The 20,761-nt window shown below is 37.1% G+C and overlaps 3 protein-coding genes across 3 annotated transcripts; all 3 read left to right on the forward strand.

Moving 5' to 3' along the window:
* On the forward strand, positions 2,352–3,034 carry LOC109947403. The gene is made up of 2 exons (XM_020557363.1): positions 2,352–2,920; positions 3,010–3,034. The coding sequence occupies exons 1-2, from the start codon at positions 2,352–2,354 to the stop codon at positions 3,032–3,034; spliced, it is 594 nt and encodes a 197-aa protein (XP_020412952.1).
* On the forward strand, positions 4,230–5,412 carry LOC109947404. The gene is made up of 4 exons (XM_020557364.1): positions 4,230–4,558; positions 4,644–4,728; positions 4,801–4,902; positions 5,002–5,412. The coding sequence occupies exons 1-4, from the start codon at positions 4,230–4,232 to the stop codon at positions 5,410–5,412; spliced, it is 927 nt and encodes a 308-aa protein (XP_020412953.1).
* On the forward strand, positions 19,803–20,501 carry LOC109947405. Its single transcript, XM_020557365.1, has one exon. The coding sequence runs from the start codon at positions 19,803–19,805 to the stop codon at positions 20,499–20,501; it is 699 nt and encodes a 232-aa protein (XP_020412954.1).

A 20,761-nucleotide genomic window follows, 5' to 3' on the forward strand; every position in this document is an offset into this window, starting at 1 on the left:
TTTCTTAAAACGTGTTACGGTCTAATTATGATGCAATTGAGTGCCTATTTTTGAATGGCACGTTGTTTCTTTCTCCTCTCCTTATTCTTCTTTTCGAATGAAGTAGGCCCATTTCGGCCCAGCCTAGGCTGATGGGCTTTCTCAAGCTCGGCCCATGAGTCGGGCTTGGACTTCGAATTTTCCATAAAAACCCAGGTCGACCGCCCCTTTATTTTTTCTCTCCTCTTTAAAAGCCCGACCCAGCCTAGTCCCCAACCCATTGACGAGACCTAATTAGTCAACTGACTTTGCCTTTTGCACTTAGCAGAAACCATTGTAGGTATATCTGAGGCTTGGAAAGCTTCAATTTCATTTCGTCAAATGTACTATGTGATCAATTAATGATTAAAATCATTGTATTACATACAGAAAATTGCAAACTTTATGAATGCAGAGAATCCAAATAAAGAAAAACATGCAACATTCGAACACCTTTATTTGCATTAATTACCATAACCACAAGTACAACTAGAAAGACAGAGCAAGGTTTCGTGGAAGGATAAGGAAGGACAAACAAGAAAACGACTCCAAATGCATGACCAAATTATACTTCTGCGCCAAGACTATAATGAGTGGAAAGTTATAAGGGGTAAGTTATAAGGGGTTCACTTTATAGCCATCAGATTAATCCAAGGGCTGGGGAGAATTGAGATAAAGTTTCACAATTGGGTAGGTGAGGAACCCAAACCCGAATTGAATATCCAGCACGTCCAAAAAGAAGAAGAAGAGGGAAACACGTCCGAAAAAGAAGAAGAAGAGGCAAGTTCGAAGTTTGAACAGAAAGAACTCATCTCTCTAAAACACAGAGGTCTGAGATACCCAATGAAGGCAACGGCTAACGACAGTTGAAGGCAACGATTCGCCACTCCGTTCTCCAGACCCCGAAAAAGTATTTATTTGGAGTAGAAGGGGCAAAGGTGTGGATTCCAAATCAGTGAAGGGGCGAAGCAGTGGAAAGGGAAGGGGAGAAGCTGTATTCGTTGGAAGTGGTAGGTTCCATTTGTGGAGCAAAGAAACAGAAAGACCCCACACAGACACCTTGCAATAACCAGCATTTGGTGAGTAATTTATGGAATTTGAGTTTAGGGTTAGAGTAATGGTTTTCCCCAATTTGTACCATAAATTTTGTTGGATTTGGCATCTCTTCGTTGTGCTTCAGTTGCATGTTAATTTTTACTTAGGTATATGTTAAAAAAAGAATGAAAATCAAGTGAATAACAAGTGAATAACATGTCAATAATGATATGAATAAGATAATGGTGTTGAATTGGAGGAGGCCCTCAAAACCTTCCACATTTGAAGCAGTGCATAGTGCAGATTAAGAAGAGGCGCTAGAATATATATATATATATATATATTTTATGAAGTAAATATGATTTCCTTTGTTACTAAATTTGCCTGAGAAACATTTGAACAGATAATAATAAACTCATGAATAGAACTGCAAAGCATTTGATGAGTAATGTAAGGAATTTGAGTTTAGGGTTAGAGTAATGGTTTTCCCCAATTTGTACCATCAATGTTGTTGGATTTGGCATCTCTTATTTGTGCTTCAATTGCATGTTAATTTTTGCTTGGGTATATGTTAAAAAACGAATGAAAATAAAGTCAATCACATGTCAATAACATCTCAATAACATGTCAATAACATGTTAGTAATGATATGAATAAGATAATGGTGTTAAATTGGAGGAGGCGCTCAAAACCTTCCACATTTGAAGCAGTGCAGAGTGAAGAGTACCTCTCTGGCACTAGAATTTATATATTTTGTGAAATAAATATTATTTCATTTGTTACTAAATTTGCCTATGAGAAATGAGAACAGATAATAATAAACTCATGAATAAAAGTGCAAAGCATTTGAAATGAAGGTTGATCTATGACGATTGTGGGTGACTGAAGAAAAAGGTAGAAAGAAAGAAGGATGTGGCAATTGCTTAGCAAGCAGATAGCAAAGTACATGCTTTGCTTTGCTTCCTTCTACTATATTTCTTATTTATTTATTTTGGGTTGTGTATGAGATGACAGTAATTGTCATGTGTGTGAAGTGCAGAACTTGCCTACATTGCACTCACATGAGTATGGATCCATAAATAAAACACGTGAAATTGTTTGTAATTCACATAATCATTGCATTAACAGGTATTTGCACAAAAATTGTCATATTGCTTTGATGATGTTAAAGCCTGTGATGAGCAATCCCTATGCTCATGTACTTTGTAAAAGTTGTAATGTGCCTGGTTGACTAGTTGTGATTGTGCAAATACGTAGTAGTATATATGTTCACGTTATTTCACATTGTATTTGAGGAAATGGGATCCAACGTGGAGCTGGTATGGCCAGAGGCAGAGGTATATTCGTCACGGGTGAACAACTGCTCACATGCAAATTCATCTCTAGCTGCAATTCGAGCGAAGTTGAGTGCGGAACAATTAGAACAATTCAAGACATCATGCTTTGGACATCTTCTGAATATAGATAAGATTCAGTTTATCGGGCAGATTGTGCATGGGGTTGTGTTGCGTAGAGTAGCGGGGCAGGGTGTGAAAGACTTGGATGGACTGAGTTTCTTATTAGGGTGTGACGTTGCTCAGTTCACTCGTCAGGATTTCTGTTTGATCACAGGGCTTCATTTTGGGGAAGTGCCTGAAGTTTCCAGTGGAGAGAGTGATGAAATCAGACTTCAGAAAAGATATTTTATAGACGAAGGAATTACATGCAATGCTTTAGAAGAAGCATTTGTGAGGTGCACAGAGGAAGATGACATCTACAAGCTAGCTCTTGTTTACTTTGCTGAGTTAGTGGTTTTGGGAAGGGACAAACATTTGAACATCAATCTAAATTACCTGACCCTTGTAGAGAACTTGGATGCGTTCAACAGGTATCCGTGGGGTTCGGTGTCCTTTGACAAAACCCAAGACAGTCTATTTTCTGCACCAACAAAGTATGTGAAAAGCTTGGAAAATGAAGAGGGAAGAGGGAAGGGGAAAAGTAAGGTAACGGGAACAAGCCGGAGAAATGAGAAGGGCAAGAAGGATATGCATGGTGAAGCGCAAAGGAGTGGCTGGAGTTTTAAAGGTTTCACGTATGCTTTCCAGGTACATGGTAATAATGTTCATGTCAGTCATGTTTTGTTTTTCTTTAAAACATAAATAATGACTTTTGTCCTGTGAATTGTGTAGATTTGGGTATATGAATTAATTCCTAGAATGGCGGACCTGAATTACTGCAGGGTTGTTGATCCGACCGTTGTCCCGCGTATTTTGCGATGGAGAACTACTACGTCTGTTCCAGAGATGAGAAAGTTGAACAATTATTTTTTCCAGAGCAAAGAGGTTTGGTTTGCAGCTCTTGGAACTATTGATAAGATTGAATGAAATTATGAAGTAGAATGATTTAATATGACTCTTGTCTGTATTCTGAAACAGTCAGTTCAGTTGCGGGCGCTATGTCCGAGTGAAGAGGAAATGAGACAGCCATATTGGAGTTGGCCACAGGATCGCCCTGCTGTTGTCTCGGCAGAGTCAATTCCTTCTTCATGTGGTGATCTTGATAAGTTGAACAAGGTGGTAAGCTTGTTGAGGTCCGAGTTGTTTCAAGTAAAGCGGGAAAAAGACGTCCTTCACTTAAAGGTCATACGGATGGAAAAACTGTTGGACCAATGTTTAGGTCCTCAGTTTGAGCAGGAAGTAAGGAGGGACCTAGCTTTACTGAAACAGAGGACGAATCGTTGTGTCGTCTCACATCTATTTAAGGGATATGGGGAAATGGATGACATTCAATGGGATGAAGGGCCAAGTAACAGAAATGAGGGAGAGGAAAAGGAAGATGAAGGGATTGAAGGGGGTGAAGGGCCAAATAATAGAAATGAGGGAGCACATAAGGAAGAGGAGGGGATTGACGGAGAGGAAAAGGAAGAGGAGGGGATTGAAGGGGGTGAAGTGCAAGGAAAACCAAGTGAGGTAGAGGAAGGGCAAAGGAAAAGAAGTGAAGGAGAGCAAGTGCAAGTAAAAAGTAGCAAAGGAGAGGAAGCCCAAAGATAGAGCAGTGAGGGAGAGGAAGTGAAAAGAAAAAGCAGTAAGGGAGAGAAACTGCAAAGGAAAAAAAGGGAGGGCAAGGAAGTGAAAACACAAACAACTGAGGAAAAGGAAGTGCAAAGAAACCAATGTGAGAAAGAAGATAATGAAGTTATGTTGCTTGGGGGTGACATTGGCGAGAGCACGGAGGGGACACTGCTTGAGTTTACTGTCGGGGACATTGATTTGGATGAACCTACAGCTGTGCTATCTCAGTTGAACGTGTGGTTGAATGATAAAGGTAAAGCTCTGGCACAAGGGGTCCAATTACGAAAAAGGAAGAGGATCATTCCTTTGTGGAAGATCGTTGAAGGCAGTGAATTGGTTCCAAAAACTGGGGCACAGACAACCGGACTGAAGATGTTAGACCCAATGAAGGCGATTCCGCATGATGATCTGGTGAAATTGCTGAAACTTTGTTGGGAATGGCGCCAGGACCCAAAGTAAGTCCCTTGCAATTATAAGATAGAAGCATGACTGTATATAATTTTTTATATACAGTGTTCTAAAACTGTTTTATATTCATAGTTTGGTGATGCAATTTGGCAACGTGGAAGCTGAGATTGAATTCTTCGCTTCCCTCGTGAAAGCTGATGGTTGGCTGAAAGGAGATGTAAGTGTAATTGATTATGCATTTGTTTTAATGTACATACATTATGAGATTGACAAGAAAAACATGTTGCAGCACATTGATTTGGGGTTGTATCTCATCCGGAAGCGACAACAACAATTGGAGACAGATTCGGTAGAAGTAGCGGACTGGACAACGACCGATGTTTTTTTTATGGTATGTCATTGGCCTTGACCAAGTGCCGTTAATAATTACACATTTTCCATACACACACTAGTGGAGGTGTTTAACCATTGATTGTTTTGTATTTCACAGAATCACATTCGTACTTGCTTTGCGGATAATAAAAGAAAAAAACAGCAGCTTGGGTGGAAAATCAGAAAAAGTTTACTAAACGTTGTAAATGGGAAGGTTCCTCCGTGTGGGTTGGATTGGCAGACCGTCTATAAGGTGTATACCCCATTTATGTTGACGAAGTACAAGCATTGGGTGGCTGTAATGATTGATCTGGTATTGTGTAAAATCAAAGTGTACGATTCGAAGGTTTCACTAATTCCAGATGACATCGTAAAGGAAGAACTCGGCCCGCTATCAATTACGCTTCCAAATCTTCTCAACACCATCGACTTTTATGAAGAAGGTGTTTATGTAAACAATTGCAGCCGAGATTGGTGGTGTCCGTGGCCAATAGAGCGTGTGGATGTTCCACAACAGTCTAATGAGTAAGCACAACTTGCAATTTAATTTTATTACTTTCAATTGTCAATTACGTTAGAATGTCATTAGTTGAATTGATCGAGTTCTTGTTTTGCTTCAGAGGCGATTGTGGCATGTTTGTGTTAAAGTACATTGACACTGCTACAAAAAAGCAAAAAGACGACGGTAAATCACCGTCGTGTATTCGATTTTTCAATGGTCGTGGAATCCACCGTCATCTTTTCCCTCATATACCACGACGCTAAATCACCGTCGTTGTTAAAATATACAACGTCATCAACAAATACAAAACGACGTCTTTGTACTGCAAAAAGATCTAAAAAAGCAATCGAGGATGAGAATAGACGACCAACTCTCTAAAAAAACCGTCGTTAAAAAGGAAAAATATAACACATATTAAGAGAACAAGGCCGCAAGATAGACATACAACGACGGAAATAAAAAAACGACGCCGTTAAATATCATTTTCACGACAATAAAAAATTTGACGTCTTTAAATACATTAGAAGACGACGTTATTGATACCTACTACGTCGCATATATAAAAACAGCCGTCGTAAAATTAATTTTTCACTTCGATTTTTCGATAAAAGATGACGTGGAAATAGTTGTCAGTGTCATTATTTACGACGTATGTATTTATTGAGTAGACGTTGAAAAACGAAACAACGTCGGTTACAAATATATGAGAGTCGTATTACAAAATTTATACGTCATATTTTCAGAAACAAACAACGACGATAAATATTAGACGTTGTTAAATAAAACAACGTCGGAAAACAATAAAAACAGACGTGTTTAGTCTGCTAAAGTTCTAGAAAATAGTCGAGGATGAGAATAGACGACCAACTCAAACAAATCATCGTCGTTAAAAAGGAAAAATATGACACATGTTAAAAGAAAAAGGCCGCAAGATATACATACAACGACGACAACTAAAATTTTACGCCGTTAAATATAATTTACACGACAAGAAAAAATATGACGTCTTTAAATACATGAGAAGACGACGTTATTGAAATATACTACGTCTCTTATTTACAAACAACCGTCGTGAAATAAATTTTCCACTTCGATTTTTCTAAAAAAGATGACGTGGAAATAGTTGTCAGTGTCATTATTTACGACGTATGTATTTATACAGTTGACGTTGAAATGCGAAACAACGTCGGTGGCATTTATATAGTCGACGTTGTATTTATATCTATCATCATTACTCACGACGCACTTAATAATATAGACGACGTTGAACTTCTAAACAACGTCGGTTCCAAATAAATGAGAGCCGTATTACAGAACATATAGACGGCGTTGATTATGATGAGAGCCGTATTACAAATAACGTCGTTTGATTGTTATTAGACGGCGGTTATAATGAATTTCCGTCGGAATTCATTTCGTTTCTCTTCGTTTATAAAAGAACTTGCGACGTGGAAAATGTATGATGACGTCGTATTTTTTAACGTTCAGATTATATATCTCGTTTTTTAGACGTCGGTATTATGGGATTGGAGTCGTGTTATTTTGAATTACATGGCGGTTCTTAATCCTTCCCCGACGTGATATCCTGAATAATTGCTTCACAATTGCGTCGTGGTTCTTCATTGTTACGTTGCTTTAAGACGTCGGTAAATATGCTGAATAACTGGTTCACAATAACGTCGTGTTTTATTTGAACGTAGAAAGTGAAGAAATCACATTACAATATATTACAAAATTAATGTCATACACTGCCAATTACATAAGCATCATTCAATCCATATATCTTCACACCCATCTCGATATTTTGACCGCCTAACTCACCCACCAGTTCATCAAATGTGTCAACATTTGGCATCCCTCTAGTAAATGGCTCACACTCAATTATCACATCACCTAAGACTTCATCACCAATAACATCATTATATTCTCTATTAGGCATTGATAACACTACCGACCAACCACGATGCATCGGGTCGTCAACAAAAAATATTTGTTTGACTTGAGAAGCCAAAACAAATTGGTCATTCCTATGTCCAATTTTACTCAAATCTACAAGGGTAAATCCAAGTTCGTCGACTACAAGACCAGAACTATCTATCCAATCACACCTAAAGACTGGGATTGTAAACTTTTGGTAGTCAAGGTCCCAAATTTCTTGAATGACACCATAGAAACCCATATTTGAGAGAATTGGGTTTTTATCCTTGGCACTAGCAACTTGCATGGTATGTGCAAGTAAATAAACTCCACTATTTTGAGTTGTCCGTACATCATCTTGTGCCTTGATATTGAATTTAATACCTTTAATAAGATAGCTCCTATATAATGGCACTGACATGTTTGGACCAGCTGCTAGCCACCTTAAATTTTCTGATACGCCATGATTGTCTTCCTCAAGTTCACTTTGAACCTGCAAATTAATCATATCTTAATTCAATCTAACATATAAATAAGAAGAAAATTAAAAGAGAAATATGTTATTCAACAATATATACCTTGAAGCGTAGCCATTGAATGAAAGTGCTATTGTGCTTATCCTGCAGCCACTTTGTTCTCTTTCTAAATTTTGGATAAGCAGTCTTGATGTGAATCATATGTTGCCTACATGACACGAAAAATTCAAGCGTTACGGTCCTAAATATAGAAGATAAACATAAGAAATAATTTAAAATGGAAACTTAAAGAATAAAGCTCATACGTACTCGATATAAGGTAGGACTTCCTCCGTATTCTCCAAGACATATAGATGTGCTTGATTCAACAGGTCCTGATCAACTACGCTCACTGTGCAACCTGATAATGGCTTTGAAAGTCCCATCTTTTGGCTTGAAGGCACTCCAACTGTACTAACATCAGATAAATGTTGAGTACAACACTCTACCGCTTCTTCAGCTATATACCGCTCAGCAATGCAACCTTCGGGACGAGTACGATTCTGAACATACCCCTTCAGAACTTTCATATATCTTTCAAACGGATACATCCACCTAAAATATACTGGCCCACATAGACGAACTTCTCTGACAAGATGTACTACTAGATGAACCATGATATCAAAGAATGAAGGGGGAAAGTACTTCTCAAGCAAACACAGAGTAACTACTACATCTTCTTCCAACTTATCTAGCTTGGAAACATCAACAGTCTTTGCACATATAGCATTGAAGAAGAAGCACAAACGAGTTATTGCATACCTTGCAGGCTTCTCCACTATTTTGACTTATCCATCTCCGACACTATAACCTATTATCTATAATAAAGTGAAAATACAGGCAATGACCATCACTATAGCAGATTATACAATGATCTAATCGCAAGTAATACACAACAGAGACGACGGGTTTTAAACAAAAACAGACGTATTTGGCATATATAGACGACGGATTTTCAACAGACGTCGTCTATTATAAGTAATACAAACGACGGTTTATGAAAAAACCGTCGTGTATAAGTAATACAACGACGGTAGTTTAAAAAAACCGTCGTGTAATCGTCGTCGTATGCCTTAAAATTCGTCGTGTCTCAGTTTATTTTCAAGAACACAAAACCCATTAAGAACACAACATATATATGAAACCAAGCAAGAAACCAACATATACATGAAACCAAGCATCAAAACAATAAATCCATTCCCAATTCAACATAACATAGGGTGATTAAAAGATACGACAAAATTAAATCCATTCCCAATTCAACATAACAGATAATGTAATCCATGAACCCATTAAACAGAAAATCCATGAACCCATACCTATAAGCACATTATTAACAGATCGCAAAGCATACACATAAAACCCTTTAACAAAACAACCTAATATAACTCGAATCGTTACTAGAATCATCACTCGAATCCCCATCTTCATTATCAGTTTCTTCCTTCGTAGGTACTATTTGCTCCCCATCATTTTCTCCATAGCGGAAAATGACAAGATCAAATAAAGGTGTACTTTTGCTGGAAATCATTTGGAAGTTGGTGATCTGTGTCTTTTTGTGTTGATTTCCAGCAAAAGTACACCTTTATTTGATCTTGTCATGAACCCATTAAACAAAAAATCCATGAACCCATACCTATAAGCACATTATTAACAGATCGCAAAGCATACACATAAAACCCTTTAACAAAACAACCTAATATCATTCAATGAATTTACAAGGGGAAGATAGGGTTTATACTTACAGGTTGGACGAGCTCACAGATTCGACGGAGCCTGGAGAGTGCAACTTTTAATTAGAGCATAAGTGAGAGAGCGAAATGTTATGTCGCGCGAAATCTGAAAATTTTAGGTTTCAGGGTATAAGAGCCAAATCTAAAAAAATTTAGGTCGCGCGAAAATTTTTAGAGTTCGCGCGTTTTAAAACGTCGAAAGAAAAACCAAGGCGAAAGTTCTACACGTACCGACGTAAATTTAATATTCCACGACGGAAACTTCATTTTTCGGATTAAGAACGTAAGGCCGTTCATTTTGAAGCTTCATTTTTCGGATTAATTTTAAATTTATTTTGAATTTTTTATATAACGACGACTGAAAAACCATGTCGGTGTTAAGAAATTAAAGACGTTGTAAATTATATAAACCGACTTACATATTAAAATGACGTCGTTTAAAGCGTAAACCATGTCGTATGTTTTTCTGTACGACGTAAAATATGTATTCCACGACGCAACCACCGTCGTTAAAAATTAATACCCTAAACCCATAAAACTAAATTATACAATTTAAAAAATTAAGTTTATAAAAGGTTTTATGGTTTTAAAGCCTAACATATACCCTAGACTACCCAAAAATTATACTTTAAAAATAAACCCCAATAAATAACAACCCTAATCTCTAAACCCTAGACTCTAAACCCTAAACCATACAACTAGAAGTGATTTTATGACTCATCAAAATAATTTTGTTTTGGATGGTCATTTTAAATTTTTGTTATTCAAAATGAATTTTTTCAAGGTTTATGTGGAAGAAAATATATCAATGACTTCATAGGAGTTGACTTTTCAATTTTCTGATTTATTTTAAATTTATTTTGAATATTTTGATATAAAAATAATAAAATATTCTTACCACAACAACAAACCACGTCGGTGTTAATAAATTGTAGACGTTGTAAATTGTAATAGACTACTAAGTCGTTAAAATGACGTCGTTAAAATGAGAAACCATGGCGGCTATTTAACTATACGACGTAAAATATATATATCAACGACTTAACCGCTGTCGTTACATAAACGTCGTCGATGATACCCTGAACCCTTAAGAAATTGAAGATGTTGTAAACCATAAACGACTCAATTGTTCAAAGAACGTCGTCTAACTATATTTTTACGTCGTATTTGTTTAAAACACGAAACAACAAAATACGACGGTTTGTGACTTTATTAGGTCGTTGGAAAAGTATTACACGTCGGTTAAGCAATTTGTATGTTTGTTTTTTTTTTAATTTAAGAAAACCTCAACAAATTTTTACATTACATATTATAGAGAAAATTTGTACATTATACATAAATATCAAGTGTTCAATAATTGCCCTGTTTAATAATTTGGAAAACAAACTCTGCCCATTCATTCCGGACTTCATCAATGGCTTCTTGGGGGTATGAAGCTTCCTGGTTTCCCTTGGCATACTGCATAAACAATGACTATTAGGGTTTATAAATAAAAAGAAATTCAATCACAGACGACGATATTTTTCATAACCGACGTAGTATATCCATTCAACGACGTTAATTTTACATGACCGTCGTTGATAATACAAAAAACGACGTGAAATGTATGAAGGTAATTTCTTCTTACCTTATTCTCAAACCCCAAGGAAGGATCCATGATGATGTCCCTCATGAAGCGCATCACATAATACCCGCATTCGACATTGCTGGGTTGCTTTGGTGTGCCTGAGAGAGTTTTCCAAATTACATTTTTACGTCCTGCTCGGCCTATGTGGGTATTATATATTTTTAAAGCACTGTTCACGATGTTTTTCGCCTCTTCGTCGACCACACGATGACCTGGCAGAGGATCCAGAAAATAGACGGTCTCCTTCTTTGCTCTTACAATCAGCAAGATCCAATGACGGCTGCACAAAATTAATATAAAAACGACGGTTATTTACAAAAACGACGTATTATAGTATTTCACACGACGAAATAAAGTAGATAACGACGACATTATATATTTATCACGACGATAAATAAATACCGACGTGGTTAGTAGTTTCAAACGACTAAATAAAATAAAACACCGACGTGGTTAGTTTATAAGCTGTCATTTATTGAAAATCATAAAAACAAAATCCTAAGGAGACTAACCCTGGATTGTAAGGCATCATGAAAATCTGTTCACCGTCTGTCTTCTGAAGTCGAGCTGCTACCAGTCGTGATCTTTCAGTTATTGTGCCAGAGTTGGCACTAACTGTAGCAGGGTCGATAAAGCCAACCATGCTGCACATATTGGCTTGTTTCAAAACATCGTGTAAGTACCTAAATACATAAAATAATATAAACAAGTCAGCACAAACAAACACGACGGTTATGTATAAAAAAACGACGTATTATAATATTTCACACGACGTACTGAAATAGATGAGGACGTTATAATATATTTATCACGACGGTAGTTAGTTAAGACGACGTGGTTAGTTAGTTAAGACGACGCAATATATAAACCAACGAGGTATTATTTTAGAAGTACAAACCTCATATATACAGCCAATACAGTAGCTCCAATTTCTTCCATGCCTGCAAATTGTGTAATATCTTCAGGCAGGAGGAAGGTATCGCGCTCACCACCAAACACCTCCTTATCAATTGTAAATTGGAGTGTCTTATCCTCAGGCAGGAGTGTCGTTTCCACAAAACGACAAAGGGTTTTTAAAGAAGATGGCGCCTCCATATTTGAATAAGCACCAACTTCAATAACCTGTTTAAAGAAATAAAAAAAATGACGTGGTAATTCAATAAAGACGACGGTTTAAGTAATAAAACGTCGTCTTAAAAGTATTTAAACGACGGTGAAAAAACTGTCGTGGTAATTCAATAAAGACGACGGTTTTATGAATAAAGCGTCGTCTGAAACCATTTAAACGACGGTGCAAAAACCGTCGTTTAAATATTTTATTACGTCTTAAAAAAATTCCGCCGTCTAAGTTTTAAACAAACGACGGATTAAATAAAAATATCGACGTCTGAAATTTTGAAAAACAAATAAAAAAGGCAAAGTTATGTGAACATACCTTGTCGTCATGCTTTTCTTCATCTTCTTTCTCCTTTTCTTCTTCCTTCTCTTCATCTCTTTTTCCTTCTTCCTTCTCTTCATCTGGCTGATGTTTCCCCATTTTGGCAGTATCATCCTCCAAATGTAGGGATCTCACATCACCTCCAGAGCAGCTAGCTTTGTCAGACATTGGATTTTTGGGGCTTTGGCTAATTCTTGGTTTAAGCATGCTTGGATCAAAATTGGGAATTAATTGGGAAAGCTGACTCAGGAAATGCTCCCTCTCAGCCTCTACCAATTGTTTTGTCCTAGCCTCCATCCTTAAGGCCTCTTCCCTTGCCTTAGCCTCCATCTTTTTAGTCTCTTCTTGAAGGAGAACTCTTAAACTGTCCTTCAAACGGTCGTCAAAGCTCACCCTCTGTGGTTTGGGCAAATTGAAATATTGCCTTGGGGAAACACCAGCACCAACTCCCCTCAGTCTGCCTGGATGCTCGGGGCCCAAAGCCATGGTCAGCACATCATTGCTGCCATCTACTCTGACTTTGCCTTCCGAGACTTGTTTCTGCAATTCATCCTAAAAAAAGATAAACAAAAAAACACACGACGGTTATTTATGTACAAACGACGTATTATATAATTTCACACGACGCAATAACGTATAAACCGACGTTATTATAACTTATCACGACGGTAGTTATACCGACGTGGTTATTTATTTAAAACGACGAAATGAATAAACAACCGACGTCTTATGCTATAATTAAAGATAACAGAGTAGTGATTCCTATTTAGACCGTTAACGACGTTTTTAAAAAATTTTCGACGTGGTAATATCATTCACACGACGCGAAAATGAACCACCGACGTCTTATGCTATAATTACAGAAAACATAGTAGTGATTCCTATTTAGACCGTTAACGACGTTTTTAAAAACTTTTCGACGTGGTAATATCATTCACACGACGAAAAATATAACATACGACGTAATAAGAATAATTCACAGTTTAATAAAAATTTAAAACAGAGTGATAGTAGGCTTACAATTAATTTTGCTTTCTCTGCCACCTTTGGATCAGGGATGTTACCATGTTTGTCCTGTCTAGCTCTCTTCCATAAGGTAGATCGATCAATTTCTACCCCAGGCATGGTTTCCTCCAATTGATCCTCCAATCCAGCATATCCTTTTCGAGACAATCGATGATTGTATTCGAGTTTCTCCCTAATCTGTGCATGTTGAGAATGCACAGACTCAAAATCTTTGGATAGCCTTGAAGCTACAAAGGCATCCCATTGTGCTTTCTCTATGAATTTATATGTTTCAGGGGGTTGGCTTAATTTCTCCCTGTCATTGGTGTATGGAAGGATATAATGCCTCGTTAGTGTAGACTTGAAATCCTTCCATTTCTTGGAAGCAGAAGCTAAAACAGAGGTCTTGCCCCCTTGGCCTACGACAAAAGCCATGTCAACTGCTTCCCAAATCTGCTCCTTTATATCCTTGGGGATTTGGGACCATTTCTTGTCCACAAGTGGGATCCTGGAGCGTGCCAACACACCAATATACGACTGCATCTGAATATGTGCTTGGCCAACACCTTTCCCCCTTTTATTGTACTCAACAATTGGCCTCAGTTTCTGAAGCTTTCTCTTCACAACACGAGGCATTGTGCTCATACCTCGACCAGTCTTTGAATCATCTGAGATTGTTGTCTAGCTGGTTTGTTCTGTCTCAGCAGATGATGAAGCAAACTTCATCTTCTTCGAAGACTTCATCTCCTTCGAAGACTTGTCTTGAGGAGCTACCATTCCAAGCTTCTTGGAGCCAGAATCCTTAGTTTGTTGTTGAGAAACCATTTTAACAGACAAAACTGCAAGTGAAAATATTTCAGGAAAACATTAAGAACACAAACGACGGTATTAAAAAAATACGACGTATGATATGATTTTAGACGACGCAATGAAATAATCTCAGACGTAATAAATGTTTAAAACCATTATTTATATAACGTCGTGGTATATATGTTCACACGACGTCAATAGTAATACACCGTCGTGGTAAACTATTATTTATATTTTATCGTCTATATTAGATACCAACCCTAGTTTCTTTTTCTTTATATTTTATCAAATAAGGGAAAAACAAAAACCATTGTTCAGCGAAATCAAACCTGCAATTAAACAAGCATATAAAAAAAGACTATTATTTTAAAAACAACTTTGTCAATTTTCAGACGACGCTAGCCTGCAATTAAACAAGCATATAAAAAAAGACTATTATTTTAAAAACAACTTTGTCAATTTTCAGACGACGCTAGAACAACTGACGAACCGTCGTGGTCTACCGTCGTCTTATTTAGTTGATGTAGTTGTCTTCAAAGTTGGAAACTTTCTCTCTTTGTCTGTATATTTTATCAAACTTGGAAAGAAGTAAAATGATTTTGGCCAGAAAAAAGGTAAAAAGATTTTTCAAACAAAAAACGTATGAGCATGCAAAACAGTAACCAAAATAGTGAAAATGAAAGCTTACCTTTTGCGTGCAATGAAAGCAAGAGGAAGATGATCGATGTTTAAGTTCAGAGACGACGAAGAAGACGAGAGGAAGACGATGAGAAACTCTGACAATGCTCTGACAAGGAAAAAAGACGAAAAGGTTTCTCTGGGAGATTGAAATTTTTAATCGGGTTTGGAAACAGTGCATGTGTAAGTCGAAAAGTTGCTTACATATAAAACCATTTCAAAAAAATAATACGGCGGTTACATTTAACTACGTCGTTTTTAACTAAAACGACGCAATATTTTTCATTCGACGTGGAATCATTTCATTTAACGTCGTTAGGTTTAATATAACCGACGTGGATTTTAATTTTTAAATTATGAATAGAATTTTTTTTCCCGTGACCTTTCAGTTTATTTTTCAATTACAGTGCGTTATAAATAGAGTTTTTTTTCCGGAGGAAATTTAAAACGAAGGAAATTAATATTCTGCAATATGTAAAGTTTCTTTTTTGGATGACAGATTTAAATAAAATAAGAATATAAAAACAACAAATGTGTAAGTCAAGTAGACGAAAAGTTGCTTACATATAAAACCATTTCAAAAAAATAATACGGCGGTTACATATAACTACGACGTATAAATTACAAAATACGACGGTACATTTAACTTCGGACGTGGTAAATAAATACGACAGTAGTTTGTAGGTACCGTCGTAGTAAACTCAAAAATTAAAGTACATAAGTAATAACTCGCGTCATGGTATATTATTTAACACGTCGTTTTTATTAATTTACCGACGTGGATTTCTGTAATATACGTCGATCATACCGACGTTGATTTTACAATTTAAACGGCGGTTTTTTTGTAAGGACTGCCGTTGGTTTTAAAAATTTATTCTATAAATTTGTCGCTTTCATTCATTTTCGGTTTACATTTAAGGTTCCAAGTTCTTCCTCTCTCAGTCTCTCATGTCTCAAAGACAATAATTTGGATGTTTTCTCAAAGAGAAATTGAGCTTACTCGCATCAAATATATGTCCACAAGAAGAAGCTTGTCAACTAGCCTTCTCACTTCCTTGATCAAGCCTGATAGGACACTTAGTGCTTCTGAATACTCCTTGCTTTCCATCAAAAGAGATGCAAGCCTGGCCTCCACTCGCTGTCGAAGGAAAGTTCGCTTCTCAGGGAAATCTGAAGATCAGATGTGCCTGATCCTCTGCTTGATTTTCTTGCCTAAGAAGATCCGTCGGATTTATTGTGATAGCCTCTTCCTTTATCCGTAGAGCTTCAGAAGAAGAAGATGGGTTTCAAGAATGCGATAAAGAATAGAAATGGCTTCAGATGGCCTCTAAAGCTTGAGCAATTGAATCAGTAGTTTCTGGGAGATATGATGAAGACATTGTCAATGCTTTGAACTACACAAGTCCTGCAGAAAGATATGTTAAAGAAACTGAAACAACGGCGGTTTTCTGTTCTACCGTCGTCTTTTCTCGTCGTCTATATTAAGTTACGATGGCGGTAGATTTATAATTACCGACGTAGATTATTTTGTTAAACGTCGTTAAGTGTACTACAACCGACGTGGATTTTAATTTTAAATTATAAATGGAGTTTTTTTTCCCGTATTCTTTCAGTTTTAGTTTTCAATTCCAAAGCGTGATAAATAGATTTTTCTTTCCCGAGGAAATTTAAAATGAGGGAAATTAATGTTCTAGAATTTGTAAACTAACATGACGCAATATTTGCAAATCTGTGTCATCTGTTAAGATTATGATGTGGAACAGAGTTCCATCTGGTAAGATTTCGTAACCCTTGGGATCTCAGACAAAACTGATTATGTCGGCGGTGTTCTATATAAACCGTCGTGGTTATTTCAATTCTTGTCATTAAGTAGATCTACCGACGTAGGATAAGAAAATCAAAGAAAAAAATTGTTAACAAAAATTCTTATTAAGACGACCGTTAAAATTAAAGGTACGACGTATAAAATGAATAAATACGACGATAAATTTTATTGTACGATTTAAAGATAACGTCGTAGAACTATACGAGAATGACGTCGATATATTTATATTTTCCGTCGTTGTAAATTAATTTAATACGGCGATATTTTGTATTTTAAAGCCGTGGATTTGTTTGTAATTATACGGCGTCTTATACGAAAACCTCGTCGTGTTATTTTATGAGTAAAAACGGCAGTTTTTATTGAAATCGTCGTCTTTACTTTCTACGTCGGTCGATTCATAACTTCTGCCGTTCTTTGTTGGCATTGATTTTACACTGCGAAAATCTGTTTCAAATAGACGTCGGTTGTTTAATTATGTACGTCGTTGTTTTTGAACAGCCATTTGAAACTCCATTTTTTAGTTGTCTAAGGTTGTATTACACGACGGTGTTTTTAGAACCGTCGTCTTTTTATAAACCACGACGGTTTTCACTTAGACCGTCGTTGTTTTCTGGTCGTCTTTTTCACTTTTTGTAGTAGTGTGAGCTTTTCAGCGCTGAGCTTCCGTTAGCTACTTGCACCTCGCACAACATGTCTTTTTTTCGGTTGAAATTGGCTGCGGAGATAACAAGGGGAGATGCTTACTTCCCATGATATTGGTTGAAGATGACAAATGGTACATGAGAAGGTTTTGGGAATGTCCATTCTCAAACTAATGTAAATACACAATAGAGACGTACGGGTCCTTATCGAATTCTACCGCTAACTCCTTCATGACATTTACATGTTTGTTAACCAAACTGCATTGAATTGGAATTTTAAGACTGCATATGTGAATTGGGATTTGAAGATGGCTTTTTAAGTGTATTACATCATTGCAAAGTGATATGTCATTGTTGATGCAAGCCACCATTAATCGCAATGTGTTGCATCATAATAGGTGTCTAAACATGCGAAAGGTTTTCCGCAGCTCAGTAGCATAAAAGTAGAAACAAAGACAATATACACAAAATGAACAACAATTCACAAACGCACCGACAAGCAATACACACACAACAGACAAACAATATACACAAACTTGGCCTGCCATATACAGAGAATAGATATGCAATATACACACAGTAGACATGCAATATACACACAATAGACATGCAATATACACACAATACTCCCTTAACACACACAATAGACATGCCCTTGCCCACAATAATGATGCAATATACTTCAGTCCCCAAGTACACCAACCATAGGGAAGTCGTATTGAATAGGATATTAAACTTAACAGTTGTTCTTCCTACTAAAAGAAAGAATAAGGTCCGTTTCCCCCCTTCTTTCTTACTTGAGTGATACTTGTGGCCCCAATAAACATCCAATTTTGGGGCAATGATATTCCATATACATGCAGCAAACTATCAATAAACCTTCAATAAACATTCAATAACATGCGAAATACATGCAGTTACCAAATATTACAAAATGGGTTTAGGGTCTCATTGGTGGTGCGTGCAACATGTCTTGTGCGGGAGAACTTTCACAATCTTTTAAACCGTGCAGTTAAATGATCATTAAAAGAACAAATAAAATGACAATTGATACAACTAATAAAACTAATACCAAGTCCTTAATGGACTTCAGCATGTTCATCACTCTAGCATCATACGTGTCATCTTGATGTTCTGCTTCAGCGGAGGTTACATCAACCCATTCGAATCCATTGCAACTGGTGGCTCCCTAATTGCAGGCATCATATATGGAATATAATTCTGTCAGAGTTAGACATAGGTTTTTTTTCACCCACATACATATTCTTTAAATTAAAACTTACATAGGAGGTTAGACACTTCCAGAATGGCTTCCCTCGATTTTTGTCAGATTTTGAAACCCGAAGCACCATTGTAGCTCCATAATACTGACACCTCTTTGTTTGAGCGGGAGATGAAGACGAAGACATGTTGAATCTTCTCAGTTGTACCTCTTCTCACTCAGATCTTCTCACTGAAACCTCTTCGGACTCATACCTTCTCACTCATAGTTGTCATTCATACCCCTTCACTCATAACCCTAAACTTGTCACTCAGCTCTCTCTCATCTCTGCCCAAATCGAGTTATATTTCATTTTTTTGGGATCATTTGGTGGGTTGGTCACGATGTCGACACCTGTACCGTCAGCATTGTGACATCTTTTAGCCCGAAAAGCAATATAAACTACTTCACTACCAAATATATTTTCTGAATAATGACGGGACACTGCTTCAATTTTATTAATTTATTTATATTTCATTAAGGCAACTAGTTGGATAAGAATCCGTCATTATTGGTTCCATTTTAATAACATTACTAGGGGTAGTTGGGTGTGGGAAAATGAAAAAGTATATGATGGGACCTTCTGTCACTAGTCAGTAATCCATCACATTTGTATCAATGAATTTGATAGTGGGATAAACCCAAAAATGGCTATGCAAATAGCCATTTAATTAACTTTTTGACTGTCTGACTCTGTATGCACCGTTATGACGTTTTCCCTTCTTTTGTCTTAAGTTTTAATTCACTGGGGTTCAGTTTCTTTCAAAATGGTCAACTTGGAAAAACCCCAACTGGAAACACCTTTTCAAAACACTATAAACAGAGGCTAAAACAAAATGTGTACCCCAAATATTATCATTTATCCCCTCTGCCACTCCTCAAATCGTTCCATTCCAAAAACTTTTCAATGAATTCGAAACACTTCACTACAGTCGGAGGAAAGAGAAGGAAGCATGTCCATTTCGATATGCCCGAAGCCTTCATCCCGGAGTCCGCTTGGTTTCAAGTCATGTTATACGTGGCAACCGAATCATCGGAAGATCTCTTCCGTATGGCATCTGTGTGCCGATTGTTCCGAACTTTGGCAAACAGTCCACAAGTGTGGAACATCATTTCAATGGCAAAGTACCCATACCATCCTATCTGGTACCGTGCCAGACCTGCGGTCCAGCATTTCTTGCAACAATGCAGGGCTTGCGATAACCCTGAGTCCATATTTAGAGAAGCATTCCAAGGTTTTTTCAGGCACGGTAAGGTGGAAGCGTTGTATGGGATGCGCATTGCAGCCACGGCAGGCCATATGGAAGCGGCATATGTAGTTGGACTACTTGGTATGTCCGGAATTGGTCAGTCAAAAGAGGATGCATTACAATTCTTGTGTTCTTTGAATCAACGTAACAACATTGATATGAAAGGAACCAGGGATGCTTTGACAGGAAGATGTCGCGGAGCATTTGTTGCAAGACATATCGTAGATATGTTTGACTATGGGAAGATTAAGTTCAATCGGTGCAGCGCTTGTAACAACAATGAATGGTATTTTGTTATTCCAGGCTGGCCTAGTGAAGACAAGATAAATCCTGCGTTGTGGACTTGTTGCAACCGATGCAAATGGCACCGTGAGAGTATTTTTTGGTGCAAAATCCTGCGTGAGTATGTTGTGTGAGGGAATCACGTATTTTTGCATTAGTTTTAGTACAAATTTACGGTTTTGATGCATTGTGGACTTGCTTCTCTTCACTTCTAGGTTGGCTGGCTACGTTATACCTATCTCAGTTTAAATGTTGTTCAAATGTTGGTATTTTGTCATAAACCGTTTTATATATAAATGTATAATATTTATTATATAGCGGAATGATTACTTACATCATAGACGGCTAGGAATGACATTTTACTGACACAGATATTTTACATCATATTTGGTAA

Source organism: Prunus persica, chromosome G2 (genome assembly GCF_000346465.2).
Source record: "Prunus persica cultivar Lovell chromosome G2, Prunus_persica_NCBIv2, whole genome shotgun sequence".
NCBI lineage: Eukaryota > Viridiplantae > Streptophyta > Magnoliopsida > Rosales > Rosaceae > Prunus > Prunus persica.